At 39.4% G+C, this 24,660-nt stretch overlaps 1 protein-coding gene across 1 annotated transcript in view; it reads right to left on the bottom strand.

The window, feature by feature from the left end:
- The window catches only part of LOC122806555 (acetylcholine receptor subunit gamma-like), a 645,882-nt gene that overhangs the window by 478,601 nt on the left and 142,621 nt on the right, over positions 1 to 24,660 (bottom strand). Inside the window, exon 2 of the mRNA XM_044077085.1 lies at positions 1,668 to 1,804. Coding sequence (XP_043933020.1) covers positions 1,668 to 1,804 — 137 coding nt within the window. The remainder of the gene's footprint in view (positions 1 to 1,667; positions 1,805 to 24,660) is intronic.

The following is a 24,660-nucleotide window of genomic DNA, read 5'->3' on the forward strand; positions in this document are numbered from 1 at the left end:
TAATGATAGATCTATGTTGTCTGCTTCTGTCCTTCCAAAACATCCTTTCCTCCTTCTCCCTTCCTTGAGTTCTTTTTCGTTGGCACGTGGAGTGACTGTACTGAGGTATTGTGGCTTGATCATGTACTCTTCAAGTTCTAGGTTTGGAAGCTTGTCATTTAAACTGTGTGACATTTGGTGTTACATGGCTGGGCACAATTTACTTTACACTGATATGGAGGTAGACTCAAATTGAGGTATGGCTTTCTATTTCTCTTTGCAGGGGGTCATGGGTAAGGAGAGGAGCCTGAGCAATAGATCCAAAGTCTGAGAGTGGCCAAAGTCAGATTTGAGATGGATCTGATAGCCCATCTATCGATGAAAGACAGAAGCAGACCACAGATCTGTCATTATGGTAAGTGTATAACTGTTGTATTTCATACACTCAAATAAAAATTGATTTACCAAATAGATTGTACATATAGTTTATCTCTGAACATTGATTGTATTTGGAAGCACCTTGCTGGAATTTTAACTCAGATAACTCAGATGCAAACAGTTTTAATTAAATAAAAAAAAATACAATGCAGTACAGTACCTTAAATATGTTTGTGACACTCACAGAGAAAATATTCATTCAATAATGCTTGTAATACAGTGCAGTGGCCAATACTGTGTGCTAGGTACTGCAATATTAAATTAATACATTGCAAAACAGAAATATACCTTTAAACATTAGTCTATCATGTGACTATTACTGGAATAATGGATAAACCAACAGAACAACATACAACAAGTATACATAGACAATAATGGCTCTTGTGTGTGGCCCAAACTGTGTGTCCAGAGCAAACAGAGTAAGAAGGGGCATCATCCAGCTGAACAACAGACAAATCAGTAGACAGGCGATTTATGAAATAAACAAGTTGCATGTTTTGACTGCTCAGATAACTTCACAAAAGTTTGTTTTCCATGGTCTCTGATTCAGAAAATGGCAAGGAAGAGGGGCTACAGATCCTGTAGAAGACATACTTACCCTAGCTTAGAAACTGAATTGGTCACCCTGGTTCAGGAGGTGAATGTAGGAAACAAGGATGCATCCAATCATTTCAGAACAAGGACTGCACTATAATAAAGAGCATACTGGCTTTGTGGAGTTTATATAAAGCAGAAGCATGGAAAGTCCATCCATATCAAGAGAAATTGATGAGGCAAAAAACAGTACAGTAGTGACAGGTGGAGGACTGAGGAAATGAATTGTAAATATGCTGGCTACTTAAATATGAGCAGATTGCGCTACCACTCAGGGGTTAAGGAAACAGGTCAGCATGAGAATATGTTTAATCATCCATAACAAGAAACAGTAAGTTTATTTGGTTACAAAAGAGACTAGCAAGACCATATCAATGTGCACTTGTCTACATATGCCCTCTGTTGTAAAAGGAGAAATATCATATCACAATTCAATTTTCCCATAATGGTACACAATTAACAGTTGAGAGAATCTGAAAGTTGCTCTGCCTAGAGAAGTTAGTATTGAATGTATAATAAGCACTAAGCTAGCAATCAATCAGTAAATCAGCACTTTATGTCAACTCTCTGCCCTCGCACCTGCATTTTTTGTATGTTGTAACACATGCCCACATCACAGTTTTACCATCAGACATGCAAAGTTTTTTTTCTCTTACCAGAGAAATTAGATTGGTGAGGGTCAGCTTCAGATTAACCTGAACAATGTCCTCTATGTTCGTAACTGGTCTGGTCATCTTATCATAATTTGACATCAGGTGCTCTAGAAGACCCGATTCCAGATTGGCGTAGGCCACTGCAGGGATGGGATGGAATACAAAATGCTGTTAAATGATTAAAGTCCAAAAGACTATGATCTGCTAACGTGTTTCAGGCTGCAGACTCATACTTCATATACTAACATGATTTCTGACTATACCAAGATTCTATGATCATGTCAGAAGTCTAAAGTGAACTTTGAAATGAGACAGTTGTTTTTTGTATATATCATCCTTGTTTCTAGATAAATACAGATGTACTGGGCTGTTTGTCATATTACCATTCCCACTTCAGTATTTGTGCAAAATGTACAATAAAGGACAGCATCGGTTTCTCTTGTGTAAACGTTACCACAAGTCATATTCAACATAAATTAATACTGGCAGCAAACTGAGTTCATCTCTCTTCCATATTAGAAGTAAAAGATTATTAACTATATGAGTGTCACCATGAATATTTAATTATTTACAGTTCTTGACTGTCTGTCTCTGACACTTTCCAAGGTATATGCACATGTTTTAACCAATCAGAATACAGTAGGTTAGACCCAGCTGCAGCATCATAGGACAGGATTGTATTTAGTAGCTTTTTGAACATTTAATAAGTATTACAACACAGAACATGGCAGCAAAATACAACACGTACATTCATTCTGCACATATTCTGTAAAATCCATTAACTGTGTCTCTGGAACTCACCATTAATAAATAATAATAGCAATACATTTTAATTTAAGAAGCCTTTAACAAGGCTCCCGTACACTTTAAATGAAATGAAAATCATTTATTCATCCAAGGTCAAAAAACGTGCTGGCCTCAACCTATTCTATACCCCGGACAATAACTGTCCCTCTTTATTCTGTCCCATGACTGCTTGAAGCTACTGACAATATTCACACATATCACCTAAGTCACGGTATTGTTTTTGTGTTCCATTGCCATTTCCAGGTGATTCTAAATGGCAGTGCACCACAGAGGATTAAAGTGCTGCTTTATCAATAAACTTCATTCTGTAGTCTTATGTTTGATTCCTCTTGTCTCTGCTCATAAAACATCTGTCTCTGAACAAGTTACTTAAGCAGACACTGTTTCCTGGCTGTTTCCTGTAAAAGGCAACTTGTGCATAATACACTTACCCTTTTATCAAATAAGTAAAGAACAATCCACACTTCAAAATGATTTGCTTTCCTGTTAAAGGAAAACTCTAGAAAACTTTGATTCAAAGTTTGTGCAACATAGATTCATAGGTAAGTACTATGCAATCAGTATGCAGATCACTACAAAATTAGCAAAAAAAAAAAAAAAAAAAAAAAAAAAAGCTTATTTAATAGTTCCTTCCAGCTTTAAGAAAGGCAAGACAATATAGACCAGGGGAGAATTTGAGGCTACCCATCCAATTAACTAGGATTACCCTGAAGGTGGCACTTTGCTTGACTTCTTCTTCTTCTTTCGGCTGCTCCCGTTAGGGGTCGCCACAGCAGATCCTCTGCATCTTGCTCTGTTTGGCACTCTGCTTGACATGTAGTGAAAGTTTGTTGCAGAGGTGAGGGATACATTGGGATATGTATATTTTATGTCAACATGCCTTATTTATCTTTAAACATGTATTTGAGGTACCAGGTACCATTTATTCTACAAAGGACTAGGAGGTCATAGAGATTTAGATCTTTAATGGCTTGAAAGGCTAGCCACAGATTTCCAAGGAAGAGTCAAAAAGATACTGAGTACAGAGAGGGGACTGCCACTCTGTCCTGATAACTTGGAGTTTTGACACATCCAATCTTTTTAGTTATGAGTCTCTAAGGCCTCTCAAGTTGAGTGATAAGTTTAGACAAAAAAATAAGCTTCAGGCAGGGAAAACAATCCAAAAGTAATACAAAGAGTAGCTGGAATAAATGCCAATGAAACTTATAAAATAAGTACTTTAATGAGGTCAATAGAAACAAGCGCTTTCGCTTGGCTAAATACCGAGCTTTCTCAAGTTGAAGTAAGACTACTAATAGCAACATTAAATAATCCCATCCCAGTCACATGGTTAATTAATTAGCCACAAATTTAAAGCTAATTAACCACAAATTTAAAATACCACAAGTTTAAAGAACAATTTCAACAAGACTAAAAACATAACTAGATTTTTCTAAAAATGAACATAAATGTAATAAATTTAAAACAATATAAAGCACGTTTCCACAGGTCATAAATGTGACAGCTAATAAAGCTTTAAAAGGTTCATAATAAATTAAGATATGTTGGTGTAAAAATGCATCATATTGCTCCTCAAAAATCATAAACAGTCATTAATTGACCTTAAACAATATATGTACATGAAAAAAACCTATAGACGTGCCCTTCTAATTTTAAAAAGAAAATTCCTTGAAGGAATATATAAACTTGGGGTGTTAAAAATAGCATTGCATTGTTTACAGGCACCACATTTAAAGGTGCCTATTCTGGGGACCTGTGTACCCGTTCTGCATGTGTATTTTTAACACCCCAAGTTTATATATTCCTTCAAGGAATTTTCTTTTTAACCCCAAGAATTACACAAACTGTGGGAGTAAAGGGGTGGTTTATCTAGGGTTTTGCATTACCTGCACCAGTTTCTACATAGGCAAAACCGAAAGGCCCCTTAGGAAAAGAATCTACGAGCACTTTTATGATATTTTTAAACAGAAAGAATCAAATGCTTTGTATATATTGTTTAAGGTACATTAATGACTGCTTATGATTTTTGAGTAGCAATATGATGCATTTTTACACCAACATATCTTAATTTATTATGAAACTTTTAAAGCTTTATTAGTTGTCACATTTATGACCTGTGGAAACGTGCTTTATATTGTTTTAAATTTATTACATTTATGTTCATTTTTAGAAAAATCTAGTTATATGTTTTTAGTCTTGTTGAAATTGTTCTTTAAACTTGTGGTATTTTAAATTTGTGCTTAATTAGCTTTAAATGTGTGGCTAATTAATTAACCATGTGACTGGGATGGGATTATTTAATGTTGCTATTAGTAGTCTTACTTCAACTTGAGAAAGCTCGGTATTTAGCCGAGCGAAAGCGCTTGTTTCTATTGACCTCATTAAAGTACTTATTTTATAAGTTTCATTGGCATTTATTCCAGCTACTCTTTGGATTACTTTTGGATTGTTTTCCCTGCCTGAAGCTTGTTTTTCTTGGTTTGGTTCTTTGCTCCTTTTGGCATTTTTGGTTTTAGACAAAAAATACCAAAAGGTATATTACATTCAGTAATGGGTCTTATGAGTTATGAATAAAGGGGAATTAAGACCTCTTTGCATCTTTTAGAGATACCTTTGGAAATTAGATGAGCCAGATAGAAGGTTTTACAAGCTACTGTTGACCCTTGACAGTCAAATGATAACGAATTATTAACAAGAGTGCCTAGATCCATTAAGATAATGTTTGACTGAAGGGTTCTTTCACCTATGTGGTATGTGAAAATGTTTTTTTTTATCCAAAATCTTCTTCTTCTTCTTCTTCTTTCAGCTGCTCCCATTAGGGGTCGCTACAGCAGATCAATTGTTTCCATTTCTTCCTGTCCTCTGCATCTTGCTCTGTCACACCAAACACTTGCATGTTCTCGCTCACCACATCCATAAACCTTATCTTAGGCCTTCCTATTTTCCTGTTACCTGGTAGCTTCATCCTTAGCATCTTTTTCCAAATATACTCAGCATCCCTCCTTAGCACATGTCCAAACCAACATAATCTTGCCTCTCTGGCTTTGTCTCCAAACCTTCCAACCTGGGCTGACCCTCTAATATACTTATTCCTAATCCTGTCCACCCTCGTCACACCCAGTGCAAATCTTAACATCTTTAACTCTGCCACATCCAACTCAAACTCCTGCCTTTTTGTCAATGCCACTGTTTCCAACCCATATAACATAGCTGGTCTCACTACCCTCTTGTAGACCTGCCCTTTCATTTTTACTGGTACTCGTCTGTCACAAATCACTCCTGACACTCTTCTCCATCCACTCCGTCCTGCCTGTACTCTCTTCTTCACCTCTCTTCCACACTCACCATTACTCTGAACTGTTGATCCCAAGTATTTAAACTCATCCACCTTCGCCACCTCCACTCCCTGCATCCTCACCATTCCTCTATCCTCCCTCTCATTCACACACATATATTCTGTCTTAGTCCTGCTGACCTTCATTCCTCTTCTCTCTAGAGCATATCTCCATCTCTCCAGGGTCTCCTCCACCTGTTCCCTACTCTCACTACAGATCACAATGTCATCTGCAAACATTGTAGTCCACGGGGACTCCTGTCTGATCACGTCTGTCAACCTGTCCATCACCATTGCAAATAAGAAAGGGCTCAGAGCTGATCCTTGATGTAATCCCACCTTCACCTTAAACGCATCCATCACTCCCACCGCAGACCTCACCACTGTCACACTACCCTAGTACATATCCTGTACCACTCTTACATACTTCTCTGACACTCCCGACTTCCTCATCCAATACCACAACTCCTCTCTAGGCACCCTGTCATATGCTTTCTCTAAATCCACAAAGACACAATGCAACTCCTTCTGACCTTCTCTGTACTTCTCCACCAACACTCTCAGAGCAAACAAAAAGAACTATGTTATATTTCTTCACATTTAATTTGAGGTAATTGTCCTTGCACTAGTTGTTAACATGGTCACCCATGTTTGAACAATTATGAGTCAGTGGAAGATCAAATAACAACATCCAGTTTACAGTCATCTGCAAACTTAGATAATCATAGGCTAGGAGTATTGGCCTGGAGGTCGGAGAAAGAAATACCTAATAAGAGTATGCCTAATACTGAGCCCTGTGGTGCACAGATGTGGTACCCGTGAATGTGACCATATTAGTTCTGTCAGAGATCCAGATAGCTATCTACCTAACAGCATTAAGAATTTACATCCAGATTTGCAAATCTGTCAATAAGAATTGAATTCAAAATAAAGGTCTTGGTCAGGTCAAGATATGCTGCTGCTGTATCCACTGCTTTAGTTATTTTTTTTCAAAGAAATTAATGAGGTTAAAGAGGCAGTTCTTTATTTGACAAAGCCAAATTGATGAGGGACAAGGGTTAAGAAATGTTCAGGTCTAGCTTAATGAGGTCTGACATAATATACTCCATAGCTTTATATATGAAAGTAGTAAGACTAATAGGTCTACAGTAAGCAGGGTCCATGGTTGGTCCACCCTTGTGCAACAGCATTACAAAGGCCATTTTCTAGGTTTCAGGAATGTAGCCAGTGGACAGGCATGGATTAAAGAGATTAAGTAGGGGTTCAGAAAGGCCATATTTGGCACTGATAATCAGGCAACCTGGCATATTATCGGGTTCCATGGATGAAGTATTTTTAGCTTTTGAGAGAGCTGAAAGAACTTGTCTCATAGTAATTAATACCTATAATTGTGGTTGTAAGATTTGTTCTAAATGTGTCAGCAAGAATATTTGCTATTTCCTTGGGTCAATGTGTGTATTATTATTATTATGGAATATCTCTGAGCACTGTTAGGTCTTAGTTCTTAATTTCCTGACGTAGTTAAAAAAAGATTTGTAGTTACATCTTGTTTTAGTGTCTGGTTTATGCTCTTACTCAGCTTTGAGCTTCATAATGATACCCTTAGGCTCTTTACCTGTCACTTAAGGTAGAATGAGACCTCTTATGTGCATTAAGTAATTTCTTTCTCTAATTTTGTAGTTTATTTGTAAGGGTATTCCACCAGAGGCTATGTTTTTTAAAATTCTCATTATATTTGGTGCAAAAAAGGGAATGTCATATCAATACAGCTATTTAAGTGGCAGTGGAAGTCAGAGGCATGGGCAGCAGCTTTAGCAAAAGGATTCAACATAGGAGGATTACAACAAATTTATTTAGGACATCAAATAATGAATCTTAACCTCACACAGAGGTTTTACAAAAAGAAGGTTTATATTTAAATATGCTGAGCAGTTTTATTTAAAGGAAGTTTTGCCAACACATCTGAACATGGTTGATATATTGTGGCTTAAGTTTATTCATAGGTTTATAGGGTGATATTAGGCTATTGGCCCAGAGGCTGTTATAAGCCTAGCCAAGAATTTTGTCCACATTCCCACAAATTCAGCACCTGTTTCCCCCATCCAGCAGGGACACCGGTGGGATCCCACAGGTGTATTTTCTGTTTCCCATCCAGTTGTCCAGGTTCCTCTTAAAGAGGGCTAATGAGGTACTCTGCTTGATATGGAGAGCTAGTCTATTCCACAGATGGGGGAGTCTTTGGGACACAAATCTATCCCCACCAGCAAGTTCTATTAATGTCACAGACTAGGTTGAGGCCTTGTGCAGGTTGCGCAAGTGGAGTTTGACTTACGGATATGCAGCAACTCCATCAGGGCTGGGTCTAAGATGGCCTTGTATGCCAGACACAGGTCACCTCTGAGGATTCTATATGAGACTGAGTAGAGGGACAAGGCTTTTAGCCTATCTGTATAGGATAGGTGTTTGAGACCCTGGATTTTCCTGGTCAGGAACCTCTGTGGTCTCTTCAGCTGCTGCATGTGCTTGGCAAGGTAAATGCCGAAGGGGGCATTGTACTCGATAAGGGGTCTGATAAGGGAGGAGTACAGGGATGTTATGACCTACTTGTTCCTGGATGAAATATCCTTACTTATGAGGTGGGCAATGTAGAAAGCCTTCTGTACAACAGAGGCAATGTGGTGGTCAAAAGTCAGGTTGCTATCAACCTGGGTGCCTAAGTCCCTCACTACTGATTGCATGTTTAATACGTTGTAGATTAATACTAGGCTTACTGCTCATTGTAAGCCTAGCCAGTTACCCCATGTAAGAATCAAACTCTGCACTTTGTGTCTGTAAGCTAAACACCTTAACCATTATGCCAACCTCCAAGTCCCAAGGTAAACACCTTAACCATTATGCCAACCTCCCAGTTCCAAGGTAAACACCTTAAACCATTATGCTAACTTCCCACACCAAATCTGTGCAGAATACCTGTTGTATCTGTTAATTAAATGGGATGAAGAGGAGAAACAGTCTCATCTGTAAAACCATCCAATACCTTTTCCTCAAATGTTTGACTTGTCTGCAATATTTTCAGTATTCAATATTCCAGTTAGCACATTGTGTATCATAGGTAATTCATAGGTATATTAGTTTTTGTTTCCGTCTTGGCTGTGAGGGGTCTATATTAGAACACCGAAGTTTCAAAACTTCGAATGTTCTAATATTGAACCCTATTCAATGAAAGTTGAAAACACCGAACATACACAACAGCGAATTTTTTCCTAGGGAAAACATTTGCTGTTCCAAAACACATACACACAACACAAGCACACCAAACAAACAACAATCCACACACATACACCTAAAATCTTACACCTAACCCTACACTAAACTATACATACACCACTAACTATCCACTTACCTTAATCCAAACCCTAACCCTAAGGTCCATCACTATCGCACACTCACCATACCTCGCCCTAACCCTAATTCACCTACCCCGCCCTAACCCTCACGTCCACACAATCGCACACTTACCTGACCCGCGCCCTAACCCTAACTCACCTAACCTGCCCTAACACTCACGTCCACACAATTGCACACATACCTAACCTGCTCCCTAACCCTAACTAACCTAACCCACACTCAATCACACACTTACCTGAACCCTACCCGTAACTTTCCACCACAGTGATGAAAATACTGAAGCAACAGAAACGGACAACCAAATTCTTTCCCTAGGAAAAAATTTGGTTTTCTCTACCGTCGATATTTTCAGCTTTCGCTGAATACAGGTTGATATCAGAACATTCGAAGTTTTGAAACTTTGATGTTCTAATATAGACCCGGCTTTGAGCTCTACCCAATTACTGCTATCTCTGTTATGCTTTGCAGAACATCTAGAATTTTCCGGTTATTGAACGTTTAACTACTGATCTTCGTTTTCTTGAATTTGAATTACTTATTAAAGCTGTGTAATCTTTTAAGGTAATTGGTCACTTATGTTCAAAATATAATACCACCCCTTGTAAAATTTAAAATTTTGTGACAAAACAACCAATATTACACTTGCCAAGTGCTAATAGACACCAATTACAATTTTAAGCTTAATTTTCAGAAAATGTGTGCTGATTAAAATAATCTTATTTTACCAGCCATTTATGTGAGTTATAACAATATTTATAAAGGGGTTTATATTGATTAATGGAAATGCCAAATTGAACTACAGCATATCAAACTTGGCATGCTGGAAATCAATATCAGACTAAGAAAAAAAGCATAAAACATGATGATCACAAAAGGAAACAAGCATCAGAACCCTGCTGCACATTCAGATATAGTTTGTCTGAATACTGGTAGTATTACATATAGGGTTTCTAAGCTTTAGGGTTAGGTTTAGCAGTCATTAGGAAGGTGGGCAGGGGGGGGCTTCATCCCTGTGTCTACCTTACTAATGGCTCCTAACCCTAACCATATATTTGGTCCAACCCTAACCATGAAACTTACCTTAGAAAACCACTTTCTGTAACACTACACACACACATACAGCATTAATTCTATCCCCTTACTTAGTTTTTCCTGTAACTCTAACTGACAAGCACTCACAAGAACACGCACTCTACTGTTCTCTGTTTGCAATCTCCATTCTTCTGCCCCACATGCTTCTGTCATGCAATATGCAGACGACTCAACACTTATATGTGCTGCTTCCTCCTTACAAGAACTACATACACTAACTCAAGAATCCTTTCTTTCTTTTGAGGCATGGCTTACCAAATCCCAACTAATTCTAAATCCAAACAAAACTAAACTAATGCTTTTAGTGCCTACAAGACTTGCAGGTCCTAACCCCTCATTCAATATATTGTCCAGCAACAATACCACCATCTCTCCTGTAACTCACAGCAAACTATTAGGTGTACAGATTGACCATAACATGAAATTTGATATTCACATCTCCCAAGCCATAAAGAAAGTACACAAAAACTTGTTGTTCTATATCGAAATAAGCAGTTTCTTACAAAAAACACCAAGTCCATCATTGTACATACATATCCTTTCAACACTTCTGCATGCCTCTCTAATTGTCATTAACCTTAGAAAGACTGAATTAGTCAAACTTGATACCTGCTATAACAAAATAACTAGGTTCACAAGGACTTACCTTATACCTCACACCACTGTGCAGCTCTAAAACAACTTAAATGGCTAGACCTTTCTCACCTCCTGCTATACAATCAACTTAGCTTAGCCCATAAAATCCTAGATCAGCCTGAGAAAACTCCTGCACTCCAAAATCTAGTACACTCTTATTCCAGCAATAGAAATCCCCGCTCCAGCAATAAATTCTTTCTTGACATACCCAAAGCCAAAAACACACCTCTTCTCCAACTTCATATCAAAAATATGGAATACATTGCCTACTCGCATATTATCCAATTCTTCATTAGCCCAGTTCAAAAAACCCTAAAAATGTACCTAGCTGGCACTTGGCTATGTTCCTGTACAAATCCTGGTCAGTTCCTATCCACGAACCTTATACTTATTTTGACTTCTAATAACTAAACTACTAACTTACAAGCATCTCTAACTTTAACTCTGGAGACTTAGTTAAACCTTATCCTTACATATTACGATAATGTATGACATGTGAATAATTTTTAAATTGTACTCTCAGTCGCATGTATTCTGATGACTTACTTGTCTGTGTATATACAATATTACCTTAAACTGACTGTAAATGCGTATCTTCTTTAAGTTTCTTAAACTGAATGTATCTAGTCTAGAATCTACCTTTTAAATGTCTAATTTGCATTTATCTGTGTTTTACTTTATTAGTTCTGTTAAGTGAAACTTTTCTCCTGGGGCATCAACTGAAAAAGGACATGTGCCCAGTCATTCTTTACCAGTAAACAAATGTAAAATAAATTAAATAAAATAAAACCTACTCGTACCTTGGATGCATACACTCAATCTCATTTCTTCCAAATTTTGGTCATTCGATAAAGGAACACTCAAAAACATGAGACAAGCATTCAGTCTGTTGATAAAATAAACATTCCAAAGATCAAATTCCACCTTAATAAAAATACCTCCTGACTAGAACAGGAAAAGACCGAGAGCTCTGGGAACAATGTATGTTTATACTAAACAAATTTACTCCATGGCTGCTTCTTCAAGAGTTGCAAGCATTGTTTCTTTTAAGTATAAATACCAATTGAATTTTAAATATGCCAGATCATACCAGATGTCTGTGAGCAGTGAGCCCTCTTAGAACTTACACAGATGTTTTAATAGCTAGCCTATTGTCCTCAGAGCTACCTAGTCCTGATCCTAGATCACACAGTACTTCCAACATACTGTGAAAACAAAAAGACACCTGATGCCTAACAGGCATTGCCAGGATACAAACCTGCCTCCAAGGTATGCAACTCCCTAAGGCAAATGCAATGACCTGATATCCAGAGCACTGTCATTTTCATAGGTAACCCAAGTCATGATGAATAGCTACAGCAGTCACAAGGTGGGAGAAAGAAAGGGTCCACTGTTGCCAGCCTTCCTAGACCAATAATCACTGATATCATTGTACAATAAAATCACTGTAAGATGTGATGTTATCAATTTTCATTCATTCCTCAACAGGTGAGTTCAGATCTGACCCTTGGATCTGACTCGTCTGCTTTTTACAGCTCATGGATACTTGAAAGCTCTTAAGCTCCTCCCTTACCCATAATGCTCTAGCCCCCTACCATGCCCCAGATCTCATTTTTCACCTTCGCCTATGGACATGGTCGTTATTAGCTCTTGAGCTTTAGTGTTGTTCTTTGTAAGTAAAATAGCATATTTACATTTTATTACCATTTCCAGTTATTGTTTATAACATATTCCTCCCTTATCCTTCCTACACTTATCTATGTAATTTAGCTTACCATTGTTGGTATTTTTTTCTTTCTTTTACTCTCAAACTATACCCTTATGATAGCTTCTTCAATTACCATTATTGGTAATTCTTCACTTTCTTCTTTTCTTTCTTCCCCCCTTTAAAAAAATGTTTTTCTTTCTATTCTAGGGACTATAATTTTCACCAATATAGCTGAAAATCTTCAGGGTTGAAAAAATGTAAAAACTGTGGGCATAAAATCCCTCTTTCAGACACACATGATTTTTGTGAGTACTATTTAGGCCCAGCTCATTTAAGAGTCTTGTGACATTTGTAAGGCCTTTAATCCACGGGCCTTAGTAGACCGCAAAAATAAACTTATTTTGAAAGGTTTATTACTGACTTCTTTTTCTGTGTCTTTCGCTGGAGCTCAAACCTCCAATTTAGGAAAAAGCAGTCCAGAAAGCATCTTCCACTCTTAGCCCAGATCCAACTGTTGAACCACCTCTCAAGGTGTATAAGCGGTTGGATCTGATTTCATCGGATCCAAAGACTAAACCCTCAGATCTGACAGCTTCTAATAACTGATCTGCATTATTGGATCTGACACACATGGAGCTAAAGAAGCTTCCTAGGACCCTATATGCAACATCTCTAAATCCTGTTCCTTCCCATCTTCCATTGTCCTTCCTAGAGAGATGCCATCATTCTAGGACTCATTCAGTGGCCTCTTCTTCTCATTATTACAGGAGTCTGACAGAAACAGACATGGATAGAATGATGAGGAGATTTTTCTTGACAGTAATTCATTGGGAGTTCTCCCAGCTCCTACCCCACTGGGTCTGGAGACCTTTACCGATACTACACCTGTTTTAGCTCTTTCTCCAATCCAACCTTTGGCTTCAGAGCTCTTGGATATGAGACCTCTGGAACCATCAGTGTTGGATCTGAAGATTATTGTATCTTCTGCTCCTATACTTTCTCTGAGTGGACCAGCTCTGAGTGTATCAGAGCCAGATGACTCTCTGAGCCATAGCACCATTGCTGGATCCAAGGTGTTGGAGTCAACTCTGAAGTTGTCAGAGCTGTCTCTGCCCCTCAAAGCTATGGCTTTGGACAGCTCAGCTCCAACCTCTTCCTCAGGTGAGCTGCCTTTGGGTCAGAGGGAGATGATTGTCTCCTTGATACTGTCAGCCTCCTCCACCCCGGGGCATTCTACCTTTGAGGTAGTGGACAGAGTGTTCTCTACTTCTAGAAGAAGGACAATTCCCCCACCCCTTACATCCATTTGCCCAATCTTATATGTCTTTGTACCTTGAGTTTAAACACTCTACTCCACAGGGAAGCCATCCTAAAGTCTATAGACTACCTAGCAGGGTATACTGATATCTTCTGATACTTCATCGGAACATCCTGCCAAAGAAGTCCCTAGAAAGAAAAAGTGCAAGAGGAGGCACTTAGACTCTCCTCAAGAGTTGGTCACGGAAGATACCAATTTTGATGAGAGGTAAGGATCCCCAAGATCACCACCTAATGATGTCTCCTTTGGAGACATTCTGGATATCCTCAAGTAAAAGAATGGCTGGTCTACCAATAACCCTTCCCAAGAGGAATTGGTATTCCTGGAAGCCTTTTTGTCTGGCCCATCTACCTCCTGGGTGACTCTGCTTGCCTATGAACTCCTTGATATGATTTCTAGGTGGGCATAGAATGAACCCAACTCTGTTGAGCCGATCTCCAAGAGATCAAACAAGATCCTGGCACCACTGAAAGGAAGAGAATTTTGGATAAAAGGAGTACCAGAACATGCCATGGTTGTAGCAGTGGCCAAAAAGAAGGAATCCACAGAACAAAGTTCATCTGTCTATCCCCAACAGGAAATCCAGGGCATTGGACAGATTTGGGGAGTGTGTATATACTTCAGTGAGTTTTGCACTTAGGTCACTTAATTATTTGGCACACTTCACTAAACTTCAGAGGGATTTCATTAAAAAACTCTCCAAATCTCTCTCCAGGACCATTACTTCTGAGGCAGAGACCTATATTGCCTCACAGTTGGCCACCTTACAGTCCATATCAAATTTGTCCATGGGGCTCATTTCACATGCAGCTGAAGGTAACTCAAGGGTGGCATGTTCAGGCATTTTCATGAGGAAACATGCTTGGATGCACCTGTGTAATTTCACAGAGCGCTTCAAGTCGTCCTTTGACAATGCTCTCTTTGATGGAAGTTCTTTGTTTGTCCCCAAAGTTAAAGACACAGTATCCAGGTGCAAGCATTATAGTAAGATCCTGTATGTAGTGAGTGTATGTTTTTCAACCCCTCAAAGAACCATCTATAGGAATCAATGAGGTGGTTAAAAAATGTGGTTCAGAAAATCCCAGGGTCCTTTCCATGAGACATATGAAGATAGTTCCCCCAGGGGCAGAGGGGGGATCTCTAATGGAAGATGCCATCCATTGCAGCAGAGGAGGTCTGCAGAACCAAGGATCTAAGGATATTTTCTCTGACAGATCCTACCAGTGTTCCTGAAAGGAGGCTCGATTGTCCACCTGGAAGGTAGTCGGGGGTTGGCTATCCCTGCACCAGAGATCCTGGCTAGACATTACAAAGCATACATGAGTGCAGAGGATTATTTCTAGAGGTTATATAATACCCCCCCCCCCCAAGAGTAAACAGGATCTCAGCAATCTGAACAAATCAGTTCAGTACACAAAGCTCTGGATAGTCACGGTTCTTGTCCATTTTGCCTTTCCTGTACAAGGATGACTGGATATGCTCAGTACATCTTCAGGATACATACTATCACATAAAAATGAACAGACACTCCAGAAGATACCTATGCTTCTGGCTGTGAGCCAGTCATTACCAATTCAGGCTGTGCCCTTTGGCCTCACCACAGCCCCAGGGGGTTCACCAAATGCTTGGAAGTAGTAGTCAGCTCACTTGAAACTGCAGAGAATCTGGGTGTTTCCATATTTAGATGACTGTCTCATAACCACTCTGAATAAGCAGCTTCTGATAAAAGCATGAGATTATGTACTCCAGCTTTGCTCTCATCTAAGAATTATCATCAATCACAAGTCTCAACTAGAACCATCTCAAATATTAGAGTTCAATGGGGCCTTGTTCAATACGGTATAAGTGACAGCCTTTCTTCCCCTAACAAGTGCACAAACTATTCAATTTCAAGTCGAAAAGATAATCCAAAAATCTGATGTTGTCATTTTCATTTGTTCCTCAAAGGATGGGTTCATATCTGATCTACAGATCTAACTCAGCCAGTTTTGTTTTGCAGTCTAGGATCCAACTATTGAGCTCAACTCTTTATCCATAATGCCCCTGATCGCTGCTTTACTGCAGATCTCATTTGCCACGCTAGAGATAGGTTGGGATTTCATTCTCTTGAGCTCTGGGTGTTATTATTCTAGTGTGAGTGATATATTTTTGGTGTTTTTATTATGAAATCTCTTTTTTTCTTACTCCCTTCCTCTTTTTACTTTTCCTCTTTTTACCTTTTAAAGTTAGTATAACATTTCTTTAGACCTTTTCTGCTACTAGTGTAGGTTTTATTCTATCATTGTTGGTAGTCTTTCCCTTTTTCTTACCTTTCCTGAGGTAATTTTTCATACCATTGATGGCACTTTCTCCTTCTTTCACCTTTCCTAACAAAATACCAATGATAACATTCTTTTTGTGTTTTTTTAAATTGTTCTGTTTGTGTGTAGTGTCTTTTTCCAGTATGGCAGACAAACCCACCAGTTTCAAGAAATGCACTTCCTGTGATCATAAGATACCCAATTCTGATGCCCACATGGAGTGTGTGTATTGTTTAGGCCCTGCTCACCTTCAGATTTCTTCTGAAATCTTTGCAGGTTTTAACACCAGGGAAATAAGTGATAGGCATAATAAACTTATTCTGAAGAGTATGTTGCCTGCTTCTTCAGCTGCAGTTCCTCCTACTTGAGGGACTCAAACCCCCTCAAGAAGTCAGAAAAGTTTGGAGACCAGGGAGTCTAAGAAATAATACACTGTATGATCTCCTTCTTCTGCTCCAAATTTGGAGCTGCCATCAAAAATAAAGAGGGTCTTGAATCTGATCTTATTGGATCCTGCTACTACTAAGGTTAAAAAGGTTTTGGATATGGCTTCTTTGGTTCCAGTCACAGCCTCGAGCAGGCCTCCTCAGATCTGTACTCTGCACTTCTCTCCAGAAGCCTGGACAGCCATCACAAAAGACATATAGATGCAAAGAACTGAGTTCTCTGAGATTGAGGTCCCCTGTCTTGCAGTAGACTTTAAAAAAGGATTTCTCATCTTCCCTTAGCATCCTCCTCCATCAGGTCTTCCCGGAGTCTTTCTGAATATGATGTGGATAGGATGATGATAAAGTTTCTTAGAGCACAGATCCAGATGGGGGTCTTTCAGGCTCCATCCCCCCCATTGAATCCATGAGACTGCAACCATCACACCCTTTAGTGATTCATTCTTCAATCCAACTTGTAGTTTCAGAGCTATCATATGCAAAGATTCCAAGAGTTGAGGTGTCGGATCTGAGAATATTACCTTCCTTGACTCTGACTCCTTCCCTGATCTGTTTGGCTCCAAGTGTTTTGGAGCAGAATAAATCTCGGAGCTGAAGCACTGGTGTTGGGTCTGTGGGGATGACTTTGACTCCAAGGATTTTGGAGTCGTCGGTTCCCCTCTGTGAATTGGCATTGAAAAGCTCGGGTCCGATTCCCTCCTTGGGGTGGAACCCAGAGGGAGGGGAGAGTTGGCTGATCGAAGAGCTTCAGCTCTGAGGAAGCTGCTTTCCACTTCTCCTGGACTTTCTGCCTTTGAGGTAGTGGAAAGAGTTTTCTCCCATCCAGGGAATCCTTTGACTATCACCTCTTTGGATCCTATTCCCATCCCTCCACTGGATCTAACTGCTAAGTCTCATCATCTTACTCTACAGGAACAGTCAACCCATAAGAGCTTCCAGATGGTCCCTGCACAGGACCTTCCCCTTTTTCTGACATCTCTCCAGAATATCCCACTGAAGAGGTTCTTCAATAGAAACAATGCAAAATGAGACATTTAGATACCCCTCAGGAATCCTTGACAGAGGACACCAATTTTGATGAAGGAGAAAGGTCCCTCAGAACTCCAGTGGAAGACATCTCATTTGGAGACATTTTAGAAATCCTGCACCAAAAAAGGTGGATGGTCTTCCTGGAACCCTTTGTAGGAGGAATATTTGTTCTGGCCCCTGGAAGTTTTCTACATCTAGGACTACTCCCCCGGCACATGAGCTTGTCAACCTTGTCTCCCGCCAGGCATGTAAGGAGCTGAATTCCATAGAGCCCATCTTTAAATGCCCAGACAAGATTCTCAGTGCACCACTAGACAGTCAACACTGGTCCAAGGTGATTCCTGCAGATGCAATGTTTGTTGTGGCAGACACTAAAAAAGAGCTAGCTGAACAGAGCTCCACTGTCCATCCCCCCAAAATAGAATCTAGAGCTTTGGACAGATATGGAAAGTGAGTTTATGCATCAGTGACCTTTGCCATACAATTGTTGAATTACCTGGCACAGTTTACTGAGTTACAGAGGGACTTAATAAAGTAACTGTCTAACTCTACCCTTGGGTCCATGTTGACAGAGGAAATGAAAGCTTATTCTTCATGACTGGCCACCCTGCAGTCCGTATCAAATCCATCCATGAGGTTAATCTCTCACACGGCTGAAGGTTCCTCATGGGCTGCGAGTAAAAGTATATCCACTAGGAGGCATGCCTGGATGCACTTGTGCAACTTTGTGGAGTCTTGATAAAATCATTCATCAATGCTCCTTTAGATGGATCCTCCCTTTTTGGGCCCACTGTCAAAGACACACTTTCCCTTAGTGAACAAGATCGAAAGACCCTATATGCTTTAGAAATATGTTTTTCTATCCCACAGAGATCCTTCTCCAGGAATCAGTGCGGTGGTAAGAAAATGTGGTTTTGGAAATGTCAAGGGCCTTTCCAAGATTCAAGTGGAGAATTTTTTCCCCAACAGCAGAGGGGGAATAATCATAATAATTGAAGATGACACACACGCAGCAGAGGGTTCCGCAAAATCAAGAGTCTTGAGATTCTTTCTTGAACAGACCCTTCCAGTTTTCCTGAAAGTTTGCCCAACAGTTCTTCTCTGGAGACAGTTGGGGGGCATTTGTCTTTGCACCCAGAAGCCTGGGCAGCCATCATAAAAGACATATAGATGCAAAGAATCATATCCAGTGGCTATTTTATTCCCTTTTTATAAAATCCACTGAGGATAAGAAAAAAATCTTTGCTATGTTCCATCCAATCAGTGGGAGCAAGTAGAAATTCAAAAGCTGCTAGTCAGAACAGTCATCCAAGAGGTCCCACCAGACCAGAGAGGATTCGGTTTTTAGTCAACGTTCTTTTTAGTGCCAAAGAAAACAGGGGACCTGAGACCTATCTGGATCTCAGTTTGTTTAAAAAAAGTCATAAAGAACTCCAAATTCCAGATGGTCACAGTTTAGTCCATTTTACTGTTGCTCCAGAAAGGCAACTGGATGTGCTCTATAGATCTGAAGTGTGCATATTAGCACATAAAAATGAACAGATGATGCCAAATATTCCTTTGCTTCCAGATGGGAGCCAGTAGTTATCAATTCAGAGCCCTGCCCTGTGATCTCACCAAAGTCCCTAGGGTGTTCACCAAATGCATTGCAGTGGTTGCAGCTCATCTAAGGCTGCATAGATTCAGGGTGTTTCTTTATTTAGACAACTGGCTACTCACTGCATCAACCAGGCATTTATTAGTTGACTCACTCTGTAGGTATCACTGTAAATCTTACAAAATCCAAACTTCAGCCAGTACAAGTCTTGGAGTTTATAGAGGCAGTGAATCTTCAAGAGGTCTTACCACAGAGCAGAATTCTTACTTTGAGGTTACATGTCAATCAGGTTCTGTCTCATCATTTACCTCCAGCCAAACTGACCTTAAGAGCTTTGGGGGTCTATGGCTACTGCAATCACATTGATACCAACAGCTCATTTTCACATGAGCATCCTTCAGTGGGCTTTACAAGTACAATGGTCTATTCTAAACCAGCCCTTACAATTTCCAATAAGTATGCAAGGACTCATTAGTATGGTGGATCCAATCCAATGAAATTTGCCAAGGTTGTCCCTTTGTCCTTCTTCCACCCAGCACCATGTTGGCCATGGGCACCTCCCAGTTTGGGTGGTGGAGGGTATTACCTGGGAGAGACTGTTCAAGGCACGTGGACCTCAGTAAAGACCAAATTGCATATAAATGTCCTGGAGATGAGAGTGGTCTTATTAACATTGGAAGCCTTCCAGAACTCTCTCCCTCTGGGGGCAACTGCTATTCAAATGGACAATATGTCAGTGGTTTGGTACATCAACAGTGGGGGAACCAGATCTTACCCTCCTTGCTGAGAAGCAATTAGAGTTTGGAAATGGGTGATCTCATCCAACCATTTTCTTATAGCAACGTACATTCTGAGGAAATCATATGTGCTAGCAGACAGGCTCAGCAGGACTATTAAGATTCCTCATGAATGACCTCTCTGTCGGTCAGTGGAAAACATCATCTTCCACCACTGGGGTCAACCATGCTGCAACCTATTCATCTTATCCCTCAACAACAAGTGCATCAGGTTCTTTGCCCAAATCCCTCCTCAGGGACAGTCACTGTGAGATGCTCTAGTCCATGTGGGGCCATCCAGTTATCTTTATGCCTAGTCTTCCCTACACTTAATCAGCAAATTTCTTCAGAAAGATTTCAGGTTGAAGAGTAAAGTAATCCTCATTTCCCCCTTCTGGCCTCTGTAGATTTGGTTTCCCTTACTATGGTCTCATCTAATATGTCCTATATGGACACTGGACCCCAATGCAGATCTCCTTTCACACCCATCAGACCTGACTCATTCAGACACTCCGGGCCTGAAATTGACTGCATGATTTCTCCAATTCCAGTAATGGCTAGATTTTCTGGGCTTTCTTCTCCAGTTTGAAGAATTTTGTTTTCATCTCAGAAACCCTCTACGAGAAATATTTATAAAAGTAAACAGAAGAGATTTTTCTTATGGGCTCAAACAGAGATTTGGATCCTTTCTCTGATTTCTGATTTCTGCTATTTTAGAATTTCTAGCATTTCTTTTCCAATGTGGGGCCAATTTCTCTACTATTAATGTTCAACTGGATGCCATTTTGACTTTTCACGAAAGAGATAATGCCTTCCCTTTGGTATCATCTAGGCTGTGTAAGGCTTTTCTTAAGGATACCTTTTTACTTAGGCCACCTGTTAAGGACCCTATATGACTTTGGGATTTACTTTGGTTTTCCAGAGTCTCATACAATCAACCTATGAACCCTCTGCAAAAGTAGACCTCAAGTTTCTTTTTTGGAAAACAGTTTTTCTTGTAACTATAACTTTGGCAAGGAAAGTTTCTGAACTCCAAGCACTTTCTTCAAAACCACCTAATTTCATCTTCCATAAGGACAGGTTTGCCTTAGGTACAAATCCATATTTCCTACCAAAAGTTGCATTGCAAATATCAATCAAGTCATTAATTTGCCAGTTTTCTTCCCTGAATTTGAGAACAAAAAAGAAAACATGCTTCATTCTTTAGATGTACATAAATAACTTCATTTCTATCTTCATAGAATGAAGGAAATTACAAAGACTGATCAGATGTCTGTTTCCTTTGCTAAGAACAAATTGGGTAGGCCTAAAAAACTACAATAACCAAATGGATAACTGATTGTATTTCTCATGTATATTCCTTAAAAGGTTTGACCTTACCAAAACAACAACCAAGAGCTCAGTCAACTAGGTGAATGTTTACATCATCTGCTTTTTGGTCCAGAGCTTCCATTGATGATATTTGTGCAGCTGCCACTTGGTCTAAAGCTCATACCTTTGTAGCTCATTATAAATTAGACACCATCTGAAGGAATAGAGACACATTTGGTTCTGCAGTACTCCGGAACATCCTTCGATGAGGGCCATCCAAGGTTACTGTCGCTGGGGACTCTGTCCCATCCATTGTGGAATGAATGAAAATGATGACATCAGATATTTAATTTATGTATTTGCCATAACTATGCATCTGTGTTTCCCATTTTCATTCTTCCTCAACTTCCCTCCCACCTTCCCCCTTCCTTGGTTTTAGAAATGATCTGATGAAGTTTGTCAGGAATCATTGTTCCTGTCTGAGCCTCTGTTCTGTTCTATTACATCTCTTTCTATCAGTGTTATGGATATATTATCCTTTTTCTAACATAGCTTAGAGACAGCAAACTTGATATGAGATAAAGCCATGATCAGGGGCATTATGGGTAAAGAAAACAGCTTCAGAGTCGGATCCTAGACTGCAAAAGAAAAGTGGCCAAGTCACATCTGAGGATCAGATCCAAACCCATCCGTTGAGGGAGAATAAAAATGGACAACACAGATGCATAGTTATGGCAAGTACATAACTTAAATGTCTCCTCTATCAGCTTGATTGATTCTACAAGCCTTGAGATCAGTGCCCTCTGTGATAGTTCTGGTTCCATTAAGCAAGATACCATATGAGAATTCTTCAATGGACCCTAGCAACTCAGTGGTCTATTCTGCACCAGCCTATGTCCACCCAGATCAAACTCAGGCATGCAAAAAGTACCTCTTGTGGTGGATTTGCTCAGATCAGAATTTACAAGTATGCCCCTTCATTCTTTCTCAGCCAAAAGCCATAGTGACCACAGATGTCTCACAAATTAGGTAGGTGGGCCACTTCTTGGGAAAAACAGTCCAAGCTACCTGGTCTGCCAAAGAGGCCAACAAACATATTAATGCCCTGGAAATGAGAGCAGTACTCCTAGCACTGCAGGCCTTTCAAGATTCTCTCCCTTCCAAGACTTTTGTGATTCAGACAGACAACATGTCAGGGGTACATCAACAAACAAGAAGGAACCAGATTTTACCCCTTGTGTCAAGAAGCTCTGAGAGTGTGGCAATGGGCAATTTCATCAAACTGATTTCTGAAAATAATGCACATTCTGGGGAAATCCAATATGATAGCAGGCCAGTTGAGCAGGTCTATTTTATTGCCTCAAGACTGGTCTCTCAACATGGAAATTGCAGTAAACATATTCTACCAATGGGCTCAACCTTGCTGCAACCTCTTTGCATATCCCCTCAACAAGTGCAGCAGGTTCTTTGCCATGATCCACCCATGGGGGAGACACTGAGAGACCCTCTCCTCCTTGACTGGCCTCACAGTCTCCTTTATGCTTATCCCCCAACTCCTGTAATTCCCAATTGTCTCCAGAAAACATCTCAATTGAAGAGCACAGTCATCTTCATTGCACTTCACTGACCTCATCAGATTTGGTTCTCCTTTCTTTAGCCTCATCTAGTTCACTCACCATGGATTCTGGATCCAGTTTCAGACCACCTGTCTTACCCAACAGGCAGAATTCACCCAGACATTTCAGGCCTAAAGTTGCCCTCATAGTTTCTCCACTTCCATTGATAGATCTCCTTCCCTGTACATTGCATTCTTTTGCCTTTCCATAAAGCTTTCACTAGGGAAATTTACAGAAGTAAATGACTTTTTGGGCACAAAAAAGATACACTGACCCTTTTTCAGCACCAGTACATAACGTTCTTGAGTTTTTGGCTGCAATTTTAATGAAGGGGCTAGCTCCTCAACTGATAAAGTACAACTAGCTGCCATTTCTAATTTTCACAAAAGTAAATAATTCCTCCTTAGCTTGTTCAAAACTTTGTAAGGATTTCTGTAAGTGAAACTTTTCTTCTTAGATCCCCATTAAATATCTAACTTCTGCTATGGGATTTGAATTTAGTATTACAAGCTTTAAGTCAATCTCCATTTGAGCAATCAGCAAAGAGTGAACCAAAACTTTTAATTCGGAAAGCTCTTTTTAGTAGTTATAACCTCTGCTTGAAGAGTCTCTGAACTTCAAGCCATATCTTTTAAGCTTCCTTATTTAACTTTCCATAAAGGTAAGGTAGTGTTATGAATCAACCCATCATTCCTTCTTAAGGTGATCTCAGACTCCAACATCAATCAATCTATTAATCTTCCGGTTTTATTTCCAAAGGTGAATATGTGCAAAAAATTGATAAAAACATTGCACCACAATCTCAAAACTGAAAACTGAAGACTCAAACAAACTCGACCAGCAGCAATGAATATCCACAGACAAAAGACTGATTTTTAAGTGCTTTTGCTCTTTAATTTCATTAGAACTTCATCAGAAAAGAACTAAACTGAATCAATACCATTTAAATAACCCTCCAAAAAGGTCAAATGATCCAGTCATACCAAAAGAAACTTGCAATGCCTTACATTACACTTAAACCAAATTAAAATAACTTACACCAAATATTAAAATACAAAGACTGTCAGCTAATAAACATAAAATAAAAAATAAAAATTAACATTTGAATTTAAATGTTAATTAAATATTCAGGTATACCTGCACTGCAGCAAAATTATTTAATATTAATACATTTGTTAAGGTCAGGCTTCTGATCAGTACTAAGTCTGATCTGCCAGGCTGTTTCTTTGCATTCAAGCACAGTTTGAAAAGTTTACTTTTGCAGTATTGGATTCAGTTAATAGTACTGGGTTGTTGGTGAAGAACAATGAAGAAAACTAGTTTAGCATATGGCACTTACAGTTGTGGGCATTGTAAACAATGTAGATACATTGTTAATTCATCTTCCTTGGAGTTAAAATCTTGTGGCTATTTATTTTGGGCCAAACAAAGGTTTTTGACTGTCGCTCCAACTATGTTGTGTACATTGCTAACTGTAATTCATGTCAGAGTTTTTATATAGGCAAAACTATTAAAACACTCAACAGAAGAATTTATGAGCATTGTTTGGCCATTAAACAGAAAGACTTTTTCAAATGCTTTGGCCAAGCATGTTGTGTCTTGTACAAACTTTAAAAAA

The sequence above is a fragment of the Protopterus annectens genome, chromosome 7.part0 (assembly GCF_019279795.1).
Source record: "Protopterus annectens isolate FY-2018-M chromosome 7.part0, PAN1.0, whole genome shotgun sequence".
NCBI lineage: Eukaryota > Metazoa > Chordata > Ceratodontiformes > Protopteridae > Protopterus > Protopterus annectens.